Here is a 17,558-nt window from a genome sequence, read left to right as displayed (position 1 = left end):
TGATGTTTACATGAGTTTCACCAAGTTTTTGACTTGATGGGCAGGTGTAAAATACAGTGCTATGCTCTGACTGCCAGCTCTGACCCACTTCATTTTGAATTGCAGATGAATGGGATGCTGGTTCCAGACCTTCATGTCTTTGCCTGCTTCCTTCACACCCACCTGTCTGGCAGAGGAGTGAAAGCTGCTTGATACCGGTAAGAGAAGGAAACTCGCAGTATTGCTGCTTATGCTATGGGATCTCAGAGAGAAGAGACCATCACCTTTCTCACCACTTTCCCTCCTCAGGAAGCTGCAGAGAGCAATGAGGTTCTCCCTCAGTCTCCTTCAAACCAGACAAACCCAGAGTCCTTTGGCTGCTCCTCACAGGACATGCCTTCCAGCCCTTCCACCAGCTTTGTTGCTCTGGACACATTTCAGGACCTTCACATCCTTCATAAATCATGGGGCCCTGGGCTGGTGTTGGCTGAGATACAGTTTGTTTTCTTCATAGTAGCTAGTATGGGACAATGTTTTGATTTGTGCTGAAAACAGTGTTGATAACATGGGGATGTTTTAGTCATTGCTGAGCAGTGCTTACACAATGTTGAGGCCTTTTCTGCTTCTCACCCCACCCACCAGTGAGCAGGCTCAAAGTGTCAAGAAGCTGGGAGAGGACACAGCTGGGACAGCTGACCCCAAGTGATTTCCATACTGTATGAAGTCATGCTCTGCAATATAAAGCTGGGGAGAAGCAGCAGCAAGTGGCAGACATTCAGAATTAGGGTGTTTTCTCTTCCCAACCAACCGTTATGCATGACGGATCCCTTGCTTCCCTGCAGGTGGCTGAACGCCTGTCTGTGATGGGAATTAGTGAACTAATTCTTTGCTTCGCTTTGCTTCATTGCATGGCTTTTGCTTTACCTGTTAAACTGTCTTTGCCTCAACCCATGAGTTGTTTTACTTTCACATCTCCAGTTCTCTCCTCCACCCCACTGGAGGGGAGTGAACACACAACCGTGAGTACCTTAGTTGCCAGCTGGGGTTAAACCGCAACAGGCACAAAACTGCACGCATCAGTCAAGGTGAGGCTGCACCAATGCTGAAACAGCAGGATGATCACTTCTTTTGGCTGGCTGGTTCTACTGTGTTTTGATGCACCCAAGGATGCAGTTTGCCCTCTTGGCTGCCAGGGCACACTGCTGACTCTCTATTGATCCTGCTGTCAACCAGCAAATCAGGCTGGGGGATGAGGTTTTTCCTGGCCAATTACATCTCCCATCAGCACAAAAACTAAATCTGGCATTTTCAAATGATGCTACAAGCTAGGATATTTCCTCCAACAATGATTCACAGCACTATGTCCGCATAGCTACTCTCTCCTGCTCTATGAAAGCATTAGTCATGTGGGAATTAAAAACCTGGAAAGCCTACGGCTTGTCTTCTCTAGACTAACCTATTCTAGTTGCTCTCTTTGCATGTTAAGCACCCTTTTTCCTTCCTGAAACAGGTTGGACCAATCCCATTTTACGAATTCCCATCTGCCATCAGAAGCTACCTACAGAGGAGAAGAACCTGTTCCTGAGCTGCACAAACCCCACGTTCCTCAGGCCACAGCAAGTCAGCTTGGTTCTGGTTTAAAAGAGCTGCAGACAAATGAAGAACCACAAAGTATGGCAGGGTCCTGTTTAGCAGCACTGAGTACATTTCTCTACAGATCAGGGGCAAATGTATCATGCTTTCAGGTGTCTGCTTTTGAAAGCACTGTCTTCTGGACTCTAATACTACTAAAGCCAGAAACACCTGCCAACAAAGATGACCACATCAATCCACAACCTTACATTTAACAGGCTGCTATAAAAAGATCAGCTAGAAGTAGGCTTCCTTGCTCGTCACTGATTTCTGCATGACTAAAAGAGAAAATAACTACTTCCTGAAAGTTAGATGGGGGAGAAGGCTATGAGTCGTCCTCAGTTCAGAGTACCATTTTAAAGTCAGCAGCAAGAGGGAAGAAAGTAAAGGGGGAACAAGAATGTCAGAAAAACTCCTTTATGCTGACTTGAACTTGACTGAATCAACCAGGCCCAAACTACAGAAGGTCACTGATGTCCAAGGTAGGTAAACTGGTCTGAATCGAGCTTTCTTTGTATTCTTCAGCCTTTTGTGGAACACCAAAGCCTCAAAGAGGACTAAGAAAATGTGAGGGCCAGGGCTGTGAAAAATGCACAGGTGGGGTGTTCATCCAGGTCTTTTACCCCCAAAAAGGGGATTGTTATAGGGTCTAATTTTTATTTGTTAAGGTACACATGTGAGGGAGAGTTTCTCATGTGATATTAAGAGTAGTTTCTATCAGTCTGGGAGATTATTCCACAGTTGAATGACAGCTGGTCCTGAACCAGGTGTGGTCTCAGGCACCAAACTGATTCCTGCAGCAAACTGATCAGGAGATTGAATGCCTAATGTTTCTGTTGTTTGAAGCAGTCTCGTGCACAGCTTGTTCCTGCTTGCTGAGCATGGGAGGCATTGCTCCAGGGTTTCTTTTTTTTCTACTGACTTTGTCTGTACAAACTACATGTTTAATATATCAAGCATAAAATGTTTCATGGGCAGATTTAGCTGGATTTAGTATAAATGACTTTGCAAAATTCTAACGTAAAACTGATTTTGCTTTAACGAGCTAAGAATTATTGCATAAAATTTTGCATTGCCTTTGCTACATCTGCATAAAATTACATCCTAAAATAACAGACTTCATATACTTTGTGTTTCATTTTATTTTTTCTTCATTTTTAACTTCACCATCTCTTTGACACAAACAGTAGTTTCCATTTGCATTTTTTATCTGCAGATGTTAGAACAGTTTTCTCTTTTCACACCATCTTATCATTAACCCCTTGAAATTTAGCACTATCTGAGCTTCCAGGTTTGCTTTGATGTTGTAGCCAATCTCACCACATACATATGGATGTGAATAAGACAAACAGTCAACCTTACACATTTTTCTTCACTTCCTTTTAAAATATGTGTGCAGGTACCCATGTCCCCTCTGTTGCTGTTTGCACTGAAGATAAATCAGATCTGTTTCTCCCTATAGCAAGTCCTCTTAGCTGTGAATGCAATGGAGAAATGTATTATTCAAGCATAGTCAAACACAGTCGCATAAACCAGTTGTTGCGATGTGTATAGCATTTCTCATAACTTCAGTCATTTTTGTTCCATTTTTGTTCCATTTCAGTTGTTCCTTGGTTTTCTCTGTTATTTTTGCCTGGTTTTAGATTCTACATATGCAGAAGTGAAAGTGCAGTCCCTAGACAGAAGCGCTGCAGTTAGCTACACGCCATCTGGTGAGTTTTTAGCTGTCTACTAAGTTTGTATGAATTTAAACACTGAGAGGAGAGGATGTTGGTCTTTATTTTTAAAAAATGCAGTGATATGAAACCTTATGGGAGACAGGAAGAAACAGATGTCTGCTTTACATAGCCAGAGCAGGGGGCTCTTCATGTGTTGTGTTATGTGCAATGAAACACTTGCAGGTTCACTGGTATAGGAATACACAGAAATTCTGGGCCGGACCAGGAAACCACAGCAGGCATATGTGATCAACTAGAGACGAGTAAGAAGAGGGTGGGTGTACACAATGCCTTCCTGTAATACTTTCTTATGCACGCATCTAGTCGGGGACTTCCCAAGGCAGGTGTATTTCTGTTTATGCACCCTCAGTGGGTATCTCTTCTACAAACTTGCCCAATCTCCCCTTGGTTTTATACACAGCCCAGATTCCTACAGGGTCCTTTGATGAGGGGATCCATAGTTCTTTTTAATACCACATCAAGAAACATCTGATTTTTTCACTCTGAACTTGCCTTCTATTAGTTTCAGCTGATGTTCCATGAAAGATACAGTAAGTAGCCACATAATATCAAAGGTCCAAATGATACTCAGGATTTTATGTAACTCTGACACAGCTTCTTTCTGGTTACCTCTTTTCCATACTGCAGAACCCTAGCCTGCACCATCATTTACTGCTTCCCTTCCCTGAATCTTTTCTCATACTGGTAGTAGAATTGCATTCACCATTGAAAATAAAGGCAAATCATGATTTTATAAAACCATGTGGTAGACAAAACATCCTGTGTTTTGTTCATTTGCCATCTGAATGATTCCTAAAGTGTGATTAGTAGAGGTTGTAGAATGTTCATCCTAGGATATATTCAAAACCTGACTGCATGGTCCTGGACAACCTGCTGTAGTTGACATTGCTTGGGCTAGATGATCTGAAAAGATGACTTCCAACCTAAATAACTCTGTGACTGTGTGGTCAGGACAGCCAACCTAAGTTCACAGATCTCCTCTAGAACTTCCATCTATTTTTTATTTTCAATCCACATTAGATCTGTTAACTTCCAGTGCCTGGGTGCAGAGATAGCTTTAAGACTGAAGTTACAAAACAGTTTAGCAACCCAGCTATCTCACACCTAATGTCTCTTTGAATTTTTTAGCTTATCTAGTCTTTTATTTGGGCCATGCATCTTCTAGTTCATGCAGCTTCTCACAAGGGACTGCCCTAAAATGGAAGATCTACACAGTTCTTACTCAGAAACTCTGCTATAAGGGATTAATTTAGCTTCTCTACTATGACCTCATCTTCTGAATGCTTCCTAGACAGCCTACCACCCACTGGCCTACAAAACAAATTATCTGTCCTCTCTTGGACCTTCTTGTGCTCTGTAACACACAACCAGTATCCACTGAGTTGAGAGACTAATAAGTATCATAAGGACCCTCTTGAACTAAATGCTAAACAAAAGTCCATAAACAGTAAAAACAAAAAGAGAAGACAGTTCACTTCTCTGAAAAATTTGCTTTTTTGAGGAGTATAACATGGCAGGACCTTTATCTGGTAGTTAGATTGCGCTTTGCTTTCATAGTGTTTTGAGAGGGCAGATGAGGATCCCAGTGAGCACTTAACTCCAGTATCAAGTGCAGCAGAATATATCAAAGTATTGCAAGCAATGGCAGAAGGGTTCAGGTTGAATGTCATGGAAAAATATGTGTCCACAGTGTAACTACCACAAGAAGAACAAATGTGAAGGGACAGCATCGAAGAGCTTTGTCTAACTGAAGTGTTCTCTCACTGTGAGCCTGGAAATGGCATCTTTGAATGAAGACAAAAGATTCCTTTTCCAGTTGTTTCCCTAATCTTTATCTTTTTCTGTCTATCTATAGGTAAAAGCTGTTGCTCCAGAACATGTGTTGCTGTATTGGTTGCTGTGATAATCCTCCTATTGGTCTTAGCAGTGTGTATGATACTCATGTGTAAGTCCTGCTAAAAATGTAATAACTGCAATTAATTTTTGACCTTCACCCACCAACTGACATCTGAGTAATGCCATCCAAAGCCAGCAGAAGGTTAGTCTGAAGGTACAAGGCAGTAGCTTTTAGCCAACCATGGCTGTAAGAGGAAATCCGTAAGGAGTCAAGTGGTTTGGAAGTTTAAAATTCCAAAAGAAAAAAGCCAAAACACAATTAAAAACCTTGATGATGTTCAGACAGTTGTCATGGTTTAAGCCCAGCCAGTAACTCAGAATCACGCAGCTTCTTTCTCTTTCTCACTCTCCCCCCCCCCCCCCCACTTCCTCCCCACCAGCTCCCGGAGGGATGGGGAGGAGAACTGGAAGAATGTAACTCCCACAGGTTGAGATAAGAACAGCCCAGTAACTAAGGTATAACACAAACCACTGCTGCTACCACCAGTAATAATAATGATAAGGGAAATAACAAGGGAAGAGAATACAACCGCTCACCACCCGCCGACCGATACCCATCCTGACCTAGCCCTTCCAGGTAACTGCACCCAGTTTATATAGTGCTCATGACGTGCTGTGGTATGGAACACCTCTTTGGCTAGTTTGGGTCAGGTGTCCTGTCTCTGCTTCCTCCTGGCTTCCCCTCCTCCCTGGCAGAGCATGAGGCTCAGAAAGTCCTTGGTCAGAGTAAACATTATTGAGCAGCAACTGAAAACATCAGTGTTATCAGCGCTGTTCCCAGGCTGAAAGTCAAAACACAGTGCTGCACCAGCTACTAGGAAGGAGAAAAATGACTGCTACTGCTGAACCCAGGACAACAGTAAATAATTTATTATTTATTATTCAAATGTTTTGAAGAAACAAGTCAAGATTAGATAATGCCTATTAGTATTATGATTGCTATTTATGAGAATATTTCAAGGTGATGACTTTGTAACATGTCACCATCAAATCCATAACACCAAAAATCTTTAAATAAATATGAATAAAAGCTCACTTATTTGAAAGAGGTAGCTAAGTCACAGCTTAAAAGAATTTATTTGCACCTTACTCTAATAAAAGCTTAGTTCTAGGTCTCTCTGCATATATATCACTGAGTTCACAACTATCTTTGAACTACATAAAAAATTGGTGGTTTGTTTGGGTTTTTTTTTTAGAAAGAAAGCATTCTTATCTCCATTAGAGAGGAAAAAAAACCAAAACACCAACAAATTTTAATAGAGCCACATGGTACATTCCTTTGAATATTTTCAAGGAAACGTTTTTAAATTTGAGATGTGGTTGCTTGTTTCTTTTCATCATTTAATAGTTGAGCAAGCTTAAAGAGGTTCCTATAGTCAATCACATTCAGGTCCCAGAGTTTACCACCTACTCTGGATGCATATGGAGAAACTCTTGAAGACATGACAAAACCTTTGATCCATGGAACTTTAAAAATAGGGCTGGGGGAGGTGACTGTTTTTCAAGGCAAAAATAAAGGAGAGATGTCTGATAGTGCTGTGACCTTTGTAAAATGTAAAATAGCACAGGAAGAGCAAATTATATCTATAAAAAAAATCCCAACAATATTATAAGGTGAAATTACCACCATTTAATAAGGCTTTTAATCAGGAGCTGAGTGAGGAGCCACTAGACTCTGATTCAGGTATGGCTTCAGTTATAGTTATAGTTACAGTTGGTTTCAGTACGGCCCCAGTGAACTGAAAAAAATAATCCTAAGAAACTTGAGATCTAGATAAAACTTGAGAAACCAAAGCAAATTAGTTTTTAATTTCAGTAGCATATAGTTTTCACTTGTACTCCAAATAAAAACTGTTGCCATGTTGAGTGGTTTGTTTCCAAGTTTTTCTTTTAGATGAGTTTTCCATATGGTTTTGTTTTACCAAATATACCATTATTGATGAACAGCTTGTTCAAATGAACTAAACTGTCACCTCTTGATATTGCTCCATTTTACAAGAGCTCTGCAGGCCAGAAGGCACTTTCCATTTCTGTTCGTGAAAATGACAACAATCTTACTCAGTGGAACATGAGCAGAAATTTTTATGATTTTTATAGTAGTATCATATTCTTTTTTTTTTTTTTTTTCTTGGAAGAAAAGTTATCTGCTGGTAAGTAAAAAATTAGCCCTGCAGTTCATGAGCTGGTCTTCCAATAGTAGATAGGTCTGACTCGGAAATACTCTTTCATATGACTTAAATTTTGCTCTTTTCTGAAACCAGGAGTTGATATCCAGCCCCAAGATATATGCGTATAAATGGATATATGCATGAAAAACATACACTTTCAAACCTATTCTTCTGGTTTATTTTCCCTTATTGCTCTAGGGGTTCAGTAAAAAGCAAAGAAAGCCTAAATGTTCGCAATTAGTGTATGGCCAAAGCATGATAAAGTTCAGTATTAACTTGCCCCAATTAGAAAATAATACATTATTGCTTTGTTAGTTTTTGACGCCTTTGAACCATTTTCAATAACTGTGCTGTCTGATACAGCAGATTTCAGAGTTAAAGTTGACAATATTCCAGGAACAATCTCGATCTACAACTTATGTGTTTTAAACTGATTTCCATTCAGTAGGAGAATCAGCGTGATGGTGTTATTTTTTGCAATGCATACCAGTATGCATTCATTTTGATTTTTTCATATAAATTAATGGTTTCGAATTATGTTAGGTTTTAGTACCAATATTTGGTACTATTATAGGCTAAAGACTTCAGGTCACCTTTACAAGCAGTACTTCAAGGTTCCATCCACAGGATCAGGCAATATGCAAAACCCAGCTTCTTCATCTTCTAGGATGGTCCTGACATTGGTTCATATAATGTTTTTGAGAACTTTTACTGAAGAATAAATTCTGATTCCCCCCTCTTCCAAACATGTGATCGTGTCTTCAACTTCTCAATCCTCAGCTCTAAATTCATTATTACAATCAGTGTTAATACTTCTTAAAATATAATGAGTACTTTATCGTGGGTATCTCTGTATACAGGTTTGGATGCAATTCTATATACCAGAGCTTTAAGAACCTTTGTTTTCTAATGTTCAGACATACATCTTTCCTTGGGTTTTTTCATTTAGTTTTGGTTTTGTTGGGCTTTTTAAATAGTGATATCTAAGACTCAACAACTCCTACGGCAATATATTTGAAGTTAATCCCTAAAAGGAACAGGGCAAACCATGCAAATTAGTCTCCACAAAAATTAGACTTTTACTGATCAACTTTGATCTTTGAATTGTAAATGTAAAACCAGTATTATACATTGTTAGCATTTGGTTTTAGGTACTACAGTGAAGCTTTTTCTCTCACAACTTTGAAAATCTGGTTCTTGCTTGCTATTGGGAGAGAAATGTAGATTAAGAAATGTAGGTCTTCCTAGGCAATGTGTTTTTGAAGACCATAGTAGCTCTCACAATTCATACTCCAGCAATTTGTGAAAGAGTATTTCAACAACTGTTATGCACCAGGAGATGCCAGCTTGTTACTATCCCACTTAGAAAAGAAAAGCACGCAGGCTCTGTAGGGTATTATTTAAAATGCAATTTATTAGAGTTAATATAAAGAAAGAGAGGACAATGGAAAAACCTAGGTCTGATCAAATGTTAGGAAACCTGAGCAAAATTACAGAACAAAGGAATCTGGTCCAGTGGCTCTGTTTTCTGGGAAAACAAGTTAGTCATTTCCCCAAATAATGCTGTTATTTCATACTACCTTCCTTCCTGTTGCCACCCACTGTCTGGCTCTAGGCTTACGGAAGGAGCTGATTATTCCTTTGTACTAAAATTGAGATTCATATATATCACTGCTCAGTTTGGAGTCTCTGGTGGTCCTTGAAATCCTCCGCTGGAGGAGGAAAAAGGTGAGGAGTAGGCATTCTGTATGGGGTGATGGTGGTGGTCAAAGAGGTCCAGAAGAGCCCTGAGAGTGTATGGCAAGATGGTCAGACATTCAAAGCAGATTTCGCATTCTTATTTCCAGATCATCCAACTGCAAGCAGACCAGCTGACTCAAAAACCTTCTCCATCACCTGTGAAGATGCACATGAACTAGGTAGGTAATACTCTGCCATTCAAAAGAAAGTTTCCAGAAGTCTGTTCAATTGTCTTTTAAGGGGGTGGAGGGGCTGGGGGAAGGTATATGTCCAGCTTTTGTTCAGAAGAACAAACAATTTGACATCTCAGCAACAAATAACCTTATCATGTACACTCACAGGATAAGCTCTCAAGGCCAGAGACTTTTCATATTTTCATATTCTTTAAAAGTAGTGCTTGGTCAGCACTACATTACTTTTTCAGAGGTAAGAACTGATTACTCTCTCATGCTAGTACAGAGGAGCCCATGGCTAGGTGAACAGACAAAAATATAACACTCCCTTTGGTATCCCAGCATTGTTATGAACACGATGGATCAATGTGCACGTATTGCTTCTCAAGTACCTCTCCATTCTTAGCATTTTAACTAAGTGCAATTCCCTTTTGCTGTTTAGGAGCTGCTGGATAACCAACAAAACTATATCAAGCAGTCCCTGTCTCCCTGAATGATATCACCCTTTCCAGGCCCCATTCTCTGTTCCTCCTGGTACCCTGCTTGGCAATGGAGAGAAATGTTCTTTCTTTTTAGTAGCATCACTATTGCCATATTTTGCAGCAGGCAAACAGGACTTTTGAAAACTTAAAGCTGCTTTTTGACCTGGCCATTTCTCTTTACCTTCTCAGCAAATATTTTAAAGGCTGGATAACGTTATCTGTGATTCTACTTCACTGACTTATGCCTAGGGCTGGAATTAACTACAGAGAATGGCAAGGATCCCAGGTGGCATGGTGAGAATCAAAAGCAGAACCGCAAAGGTACTTCTCTGGCTGCAACTCACTCTCTTACCTTTCTTTTGTGTTGGGATCCTTTTGTTAGTGTGAACATGGATTTTTTCACAGCTGTTCTTCCCTCCTGCAGGCTGCCCCAAACACTGGGAAAAAAATGGGGGAAAATGCTACTTCTTTTTTCAAAGGCAGAATAAAACCAATTGGAATGACTCCCGTAAAGAATGTACTGACATGAAGGCTGACCTGGTCATCATTGACAACAAGGACGAACTGGTGAGATCAAAATTCATGGGGTTTGACCTGTATGCCAAAGGGCTAATGGGTTACACTTGCGTATTCTCATGTTAGATGTCTGCCTGCTCATGTTAGATGCCTTTGCAGATCTGTAATCCACTGCTAGCTGTATACACCAAGCACCCCTGTATGGCAGCAAACACCTTCACAGTAAGATGCATCTTGGTTGTTCAAGTCTTGAACCCGGAAGCTTCTCTCTGCAAGCATGCTCCCATGGAAGGACTAAACTCTCTGCCTAGATGACTTATGTTTTAAAGAGATTTAGCATACAAACCAAGACATACAAGCAGACACTTATTTGTGAGAGTGTTTTGTTTTTTTTTTTAATGAAAACTGAAAAGGCTTTCCTATCACAATCAGAATAGAAAAGTATCTCCAGGTATCAGGTCACATATGGCTAACTATAGCATATAGTTTTAATGGTATCACAGGTGTATTATTCTTTTTATTCTATTCCTAAGAAGCCCCAGGAAGAGAAATGAGATTAAATAAATAAGAAAAAAATCAGCATCTAACGCTGTGCAAAGAGATGTATGGCTGGATGCATGATGTACTTGCAACGTTGGTTATTTAGCACTAAGCTTTCTCTGTACCTCTGGTGAAGACAACATAATTTTCATGTATTATTATTCTTTGTTTCCTTTCTAGAACTTTCTTTACAAACGATCTAGAAGTAGTTACTACTTACTTGGTCTCACATACTCTCACAGCGAGAAGAAGTGGAAGTGGATTAACAACATGGAACTTAGCTCAGACATGTAAGCCTTTTTCAGCAAGTCACTGTGATGCAATGTCTGCAAAAAGTAAAACATAAAAACACACAAACAAACCAAACCAACACAAAAAAACCTCCAAACAAACCCCAGACCAAACAACAGGGAGTACAAGCAAGGTCAGGGACCATAATCTGCAGCAACCTGAGTCCTTTTGATTCAGATGCTTCAGCACATCCCTGTGGTAAGTCAAAGGCAGCCTGTAAGTCATGTGGGAACACAGGCATGTCACATCAGGATGGCAAGAGAGAACACAGCTGTAGTTCTGGTGAGTAAGGACAAATCTGATTAGATTGAATTCAGTGAAGAAAGGAAGGGGCAAGGAAGTGTAATGTCAGCACCACTGAATGGAGGCTACCAAAGAAGGGGAAGGCCTCTAGATGGGAAAGAATAGCCCATATACTTTTGTTGAGGCCTGGGGAAGAAAATTAAGGAATGGGAGTGAGAGTCCAGCAAGGCAGCCTCTAATCCCACTGACAATAATATAGTTTAGGAGCAAGGCCAGGTGCCGCTCTGCCTTTCATGGAAGTGATATGACTGCATTGCGTTCAGCTAGGTCAGGAATGCAACTAAATCTGTCTTTCTCTCCCTGTTCAGGTTTTGTATAGGAGGAGACTTTACTGACTATTTCTGCGCTGTCATTGGACATGGCAAAGTAGAAACTGCACCTTGCAGTGGATCCTTATCAACACAAAATATGTGTGAAAAAGCTGCAGATATTTCAGAAAGCCAGGAGAGCTAAAAAGAAGAGATCCAAGCAGCAATGTGATCCCCAGCTTTCTGTAGGAATGGCAGATGGTATTTGTGTCATTTATCTCTAGCTGTCTAAATATCTAGTCAAAGGGACTCTTACAGGATCCCTCTAGACACTCTGCCAAGCATAGCACATTCTTTCCCAAGATGCGTGTCTAAAACTGGATGGGTTCCCCTCTAGAAGGGCATTTTCACACATTAGGAGCCTGGGTGACTTCCTTATACCAGATGCCCAAGTTTCAGGCAGCCACTGTTACATGATATCAGTCCAGCCTTAGGGATAGGTGTGATCACGGACAGATCCTGTCTCTTATAGACACATGCATATGCACCCATACATTCAGAGCCTGCTTATGCACGACGAGACACTTCAAAGCCTTGCCATGCACTAGTCTGCCCTGCAGCCACAAGTGAAAGTTAGCACATATATGTATTTTGGATCCTGTAGAAAAGTGCAACCACACTCATTGCCATGTGTCATAGATATAATTGACAGGACAAAGACACGTGTGTTTTTTACTCTGTAAAAAACTGTCTTTGTTAAAAACCACACTGGATACCAAACCCTATAGGGCTAAAATGCGATTCACCAAAACATCCAGAAATGAACCTACACCACAGCTCTGTGCATAAAATCACCATCAGTCCTGTGTAGGTGAGGGAAAGTATATCAGATTTAAAGTTAGCCTTGCTGGGGAAGGGCACAGGATGAAGAGCATTAGAAACCACCAAAGCTTGAAAAACACAATCACAATAATAGCTCAATTGGACAGAAAATACAGTTATCTGTGAAGAAGCTGGTGAGAAGTATGAGAGTGACCTACAGAGAATGACAATACATTTGGATTATCCTGTTTTTCTTGGATACTGATCTAAGGAGAAAACTATGCATGAAGGTTCTTCCTGCACAGAGAAGTCAGAGCCAACAGTGGAAACGGGTGGTATCGGTAGAGCAGAGATGTGACCAGCAAATGGTGAATATTACCAAAGCTCTCCCACTGTGCCTCACCAGCTCCTGGGACCCTGAGGCTTTTGTGACTCCGAGGATTATCACTCTTACTGTCTCCATTGAGGCAGAATCATTCCTGCTTCAAATGGCACCATTCGTGGCTTTCTCCATTTGCAAGATGGAGAAAGATCTGTGAATTCCTTGATGAAGTGGCAGTGATGTCATTGGCAGCTTTCTCATTGGGGGAAGAAAAGTTTTTTGCTTAATCAAAGAATTTATAATCAGAACATTGCAGTCAAGGGTAGTGAAAATGGAAGCATACAGGAAAAATTCTCTCATTCTGATTTGAAAGCACATTTTTATGTCTCTCAGACAAGCAATACTCCTCGCTGTCCCCGTTCACCAATGGCCATGTTGATAGGTTAAATTAACAGATGGCTAATATTGCCATTCTTCCAGCATATGAATGGAAAACACCTTGACATGCTACTTCCTCACAGCTTTCTTAGATGAACAGATTATCACTGAGGGGAAGTAAGGGAAAAAACTCATTAGAATAAGCTTGTCAGTTGGAAATAATCTTGTCCATGGCAAATAACCAGAGGAAATGAGAAGCATCTCGTAGAAACTGGCTACTCAGAAACAATTTACCATGGTTTTGTGTATTTCAGAGAAGACTGTAGGCCTTGAAAAGCAGGTATCTGTATTAAAATTATGGCAAAATTAAAGGTCTCAGGAGGATTTAACATCCATAACTAGTAGAGCGATTATCATTAAATTTCAATGATATTCTCAAAACCAGACAGACACAAGACAATAAGGATGAAGATTCTTTCTTCTTTTTTTTTTCTCCTTTTTTATTTTGAAAGTCTGAAAGCAACAATTTCAGCTGTACTGTAATTCCAGATACACTGAGAGATCTGTCTTTTGCTGATCCACCCTATTAGACTGCAAAAGTATAGTTGGTTTCCATATTGGACAGGAGTCTGAGATTGGAGACAATGCCAGACCTGAAAACTAGCCACAGGGACAGATGACCTATAGACAAGCATACTCCTACAGGTTAGTAAGAATATGAACAGCATCACTATTTAACAGTTTACCAAGTTCCTTGGAAATGGATCTGACTTTGGCAGATGAAACTCCACTGATTTTTGCAGTGAAATGTAGAGATTCCGTATTTCTATTATCTATCACAGACAATGAAGATCTGTATGATTAAGCTCAGAGATATGAGAAGTGCAGTGCACGACTGTTTCTCTAACAGTTTCTTCTTGTCTCAGTGTATTTTAGATAAAGCTCTTGAGAAATTTATCCCAAAATAAAAAAAACACACACAAAACCACTTTGTATGAGGATGTAAGTTGAGATCTTCTTGATGGAGAGCATCAGAAATGAGAAAGTGCAGATAAAGCTTCAAGAGCAGCAACTGAAGCTGTATTCAAGGCTATTTTAAAAATTTGCTCTAAAACTGCCCTCAGATGTATCCATCACCAGTCACCTATTTTCAGTGGCAGAGCAGAGATTTTTTTATAAGTCAGATAGCTTTAACGTACAGACGTCACACTCAGGATTCTCACTGAATTTCATCTTGAGAGAGATAACGCTTACAGCATTTTGTTACTTCAGCTGATGCATAATAGTTCAGGATTCCTGCTTGAAATTTACAATTTGCTTTTGACCATAAAAATACTACCATGTAAGACCAGTGTACCACTCTTCTATTAGATCATTTGATTTGTACTGTATCTTTCATTGTATCTTAGTGCATTAGGTTTAATTCTTTTTATTTACACCACAACTGCCTATAACATACTTTGAAATCCGTATTCTCCTTTCCTCCTGTTGCACTGCAAAGTTCAAGTTGTGTAACTGAGAGGTAAATATCGTGGCTGGGTGACAAATGATACTTTTCCATGAGTTACATTAATAAAAAATAAATCAGCATCAATAAATGTATACGGAAAGGACAATGAGTGGGAATCTGAAGTATTTAAAAAACATTTTTTAAAGGAGTTGGCAAATACAGTGCCTGTCTTTTATCCACTGAACTTGCTCATGTAGCAGTGTATTCCAGTACTGCCCTCTGAAAATACTGAAGTGAGACAATGTCACTGAAAAAAATACCAGCTTCAATAGCAGACAGCTCCTGCAAGATATCCCAGTGAAATTCCAGAGCAGCAAGAAAGGGGAAACAATAAGAGAAGCAAAACTGAGAAAACTCATGGCTTGAGATGAAGCCAATTTTATAGGTGAAGACAACAGAAAAAAGGAAGTGATGCAAATGCAGCCACTCACCACCTCCCACAAGCAAACTTATGCCTTGTCAGTCTCTGAGCAACAGCCACCTTGGAAGCCAACAATCCTCCCCCATCTCCTTCTTTTATTGCTGAGTAAGATGCTATATAGAAGGAAAAAGCCTTTGATTAATTTGGGTCAGCTCTGCTGGCTGTGTGTCCTCCCACCTTCTTGCCCACTTGTGGCAGATGGAAACAGGGCATAGAGTGAGAAAAAGGGAAAGCCTTGATGCTGTACAAGCAATGTTCAGCAACAGACAAATATTAGAGTGTTATCAACACTGGTTTAGCTACAAATCTGCATCATACAGGCTGCTATGAAGAAAGTTAACTCCATCCCAGCCATGCCCTGTACAATCTCCGCCCCTTATTCTCCATCATTTGCATCATGCTCATAACCCCTCATGAACACTCACGCTATCCTTTGACATATACATTGATGTCATTCCCTTAAGTCCACAGGCGACCATCAGATGTTGATTCTGATATACATCCAAATATCCATTAAAGTTTGTTCAGGTAATTTAGTCTGTGACTCCATCTGTTACAGTGGTCACTCAGGACAAGAGGGGTAGCACGTCATCATGGACTGTTGGGTGCTAACACCAGTCTTGGCAGGGTTATCGCTGTACTTGCCCCGGTTCTTGTGAGGCTCTTATCCTCCACTGGTTCAGGTGGTTCCTGCTATAGTACTTGATATAACATACAACTCAAATCCTGACATAATTCCCCCCTAAGTTAATTCTCCTTAAGGTGCATGCCCATTTTCCCCATCCTCCCACGTCACCCTCTAAGCGCACCCACATCCTTGAGTGAAAGCAATCCCACAAACGGATTTAACTGTTCCCAAGGGAGGAGAAATCCTTGCTGTCTTTCCCAGGCAGTTCCCTTACATCTACTACAGTAACCTTACTTCCTCCTACAGTGTGTAGAGCGTTTGCCTGGGAAGAAACAGGTCAGTCAGCAGAACCACTGGTGTTAACCAGCGAAGTGGCTTCTGTTAAATTTACATCAGTGTCTCAGCACTTACCACTCTCAGGTTAGTCTTTAGCAAGTTCATTGTATTGCTCAATCTTTCCAGAGCCAGTAGGTGACAGGGGATGTGATACATGCAATGAATGCCATGTTCCTTGGCCCTGGTTGACTATGGAATTGCTTTGAAAATAGGTCCTGTTGCCTGACTCAATACTGAGGTACCATGTTGCTAAACAACTTGCTTTTCAAGGCCCAGGATACTGTTCTGGACAGAGGCATGGGTTACAGGGTATGTTGCCAGCAACCTGAAAGTCATCTCCACCACGGCAAGTACTTGTGTTGGTAGGTTCATGGCAGCAATTCCAGTTCAGAACATGTTTGTTAGTGCAAATGGGCTGCCTCAGTAGCCTGCTGTTACCAAAGAATTAAACTGCAACAGAATTTCATAGCAAGCACCTGAACCTTTCCCGTTCCTCATTGACTGTCCTGTTCTTATCATTTATGAATTTGAAGGTCCCTAGAAAGTGTGTGTCTTTGGAACTGAACACAAGCCTGGCCACCAATACCTAGAAGAGTGTTAACAATATCTATAAAACCACTCAGATATTAGCAGCTGTTTTCAGAGCATTTACCCTTTCTATCCAAGAGAAGATAGCGACTGCCCACAGCGTCACAGTGAGCTTGGGAAGAGCTACTGCTCTGCCCTAGGCAGGTGCCACAGTGCTCATCATATTCCCCCTGGGACTGTCCCAACCACACGCTGCTGGGGTGTCGGCAGGCCACTCAGCTGTGCCCCACCTCGCATTCATTTTATGAACCCCAGCCGCTGATCACAAACAGGCACCATGCACAAATCAGCACACCCTGATTTGTGCATGGTGCCTGCGCACCCACAGCCACTGCTTCCCTGCAGTGTGGGTTTCTGCGTGGGACCTCACCCCGTGTCAGGGGTTAGAAAAGAGAGACCTCTCGGCTACTCACAGCACTGTGTGAATCACTGCCTCCTAGCTTCTGTGAGGGGATAGTCCCATGCAAATGGACTCATCCATCACAGTTACTCTCTTTGCTTAAAAGGCACCTTCTAGCCCAGGATATAATTTCCAACCATTTCTTGGTTTTCATGCTGCCACAGAAATAAGTAGGCAGTTTCCTTCCACATGCCTCTGCCCCCACACAGTCTTACCTAACAGAGAAAAAGGAAGCCCCTCTGCATAAATTGCATAATTCAGTTTCAGCTGTGAAACTGAATTATGCAAGAGAGAATGAAAATCTTCCCATCCAAAATTAACACTCTGCAACAAATGCTTCCCTCTGCGATTTCACTGCCCCCTCTTCTGGCGTCATTTATTTGGCAACAGAACTTCTTCCCAGCTAGATGTTCACAATACTTGCTCTGTGAGAATGCAGTTGAGGA

At 41.0% G+C, this 17,558-nt stretch overlaps 1 protein-coding gene across 2 annotated transcripts; it reads left to right on the top strand.

The window, feature by feature from the left end:
* Nucleotides 1-1,904: 1,904 nt before the first annotated feature.
* On the top strand, nt 1,905-14,845 carry LOC136010522 (C-type lectin domain family 5 member A-like). 2 transcript variants are annotated; one of them, XM_065671858.1, is made up of 8 exons: nt 1,906-2,093; nt 3,255-3,323; nt 5,206-5,295; nt 9,262-9,333; nt 10,059-10,130; nt 10,234-10,376; nt 11,046-11,155; nt 11,768-14,845. In XM_065671858.1, exons 1-8 carry the CDS (start codon nt 2,012-2,014, stop codon nt 11,910-11,912), a joined length of 783 nt encoding a protein of 260 aa, XP_065527930.1. In that variant the 5' UTR covers nt 1,906-2,011; the 3' UTR covers nt 11,913-14,845. The 2 variants fall into 2 exon arrangements, with proteins under 2 accessions (XP_065527939.1, XP_065527930.1); XM_065671867.1 differs by lacking the exon at nt 10,059-10,130 and having other exon boundaries at nt 1,905-2,093.
* The last annotated feature ends 2,713 nt before the right edge of the window (nt 14,846-17,558 follow it).

The sequence above is a fragment of the Lathamus discolor genome, chromosome 1 (genome assembly GCF_037157495.1).
Source record: "Lathamus discolor isolate bLatDis1 chromosome 1, bLatDis1.hap1, whole genome shotgun sequence".
Classification (NCBI taxonomy): domain Eukaryota; kingdom Metazoa; phylum Chordata; class Aves; order Psittaciformes; family Psittacidae; genus Lathamus; species Lathamus discolor.
This window is presented reverse-complemented; position numbering and strand designations above follow the sequence as displayed.

Coding starts and splice junctions, on each gene's coding strand:
- LOC136010522 (XM_065671858.1), top strand. CDS start 2,012: ATGTCAGAAAAACTCCTTTATGCTGACTTGAACTTGACTGAATCAACC. Junction 10,131..10,233: donor TCAAAAGCAGAACCGCAAAG/GTACTTCTCTGG, acceptor TCCCTCCTGCAG/GCTGCCCCAAACACTGGGAA. Junction 10,377..11,045: donor TTGACAACAAGGACGAACTG/GTGAGATCAAAA, acceptor TTTCCTTTCTAG/AACTTTCTTTACAAACGATC.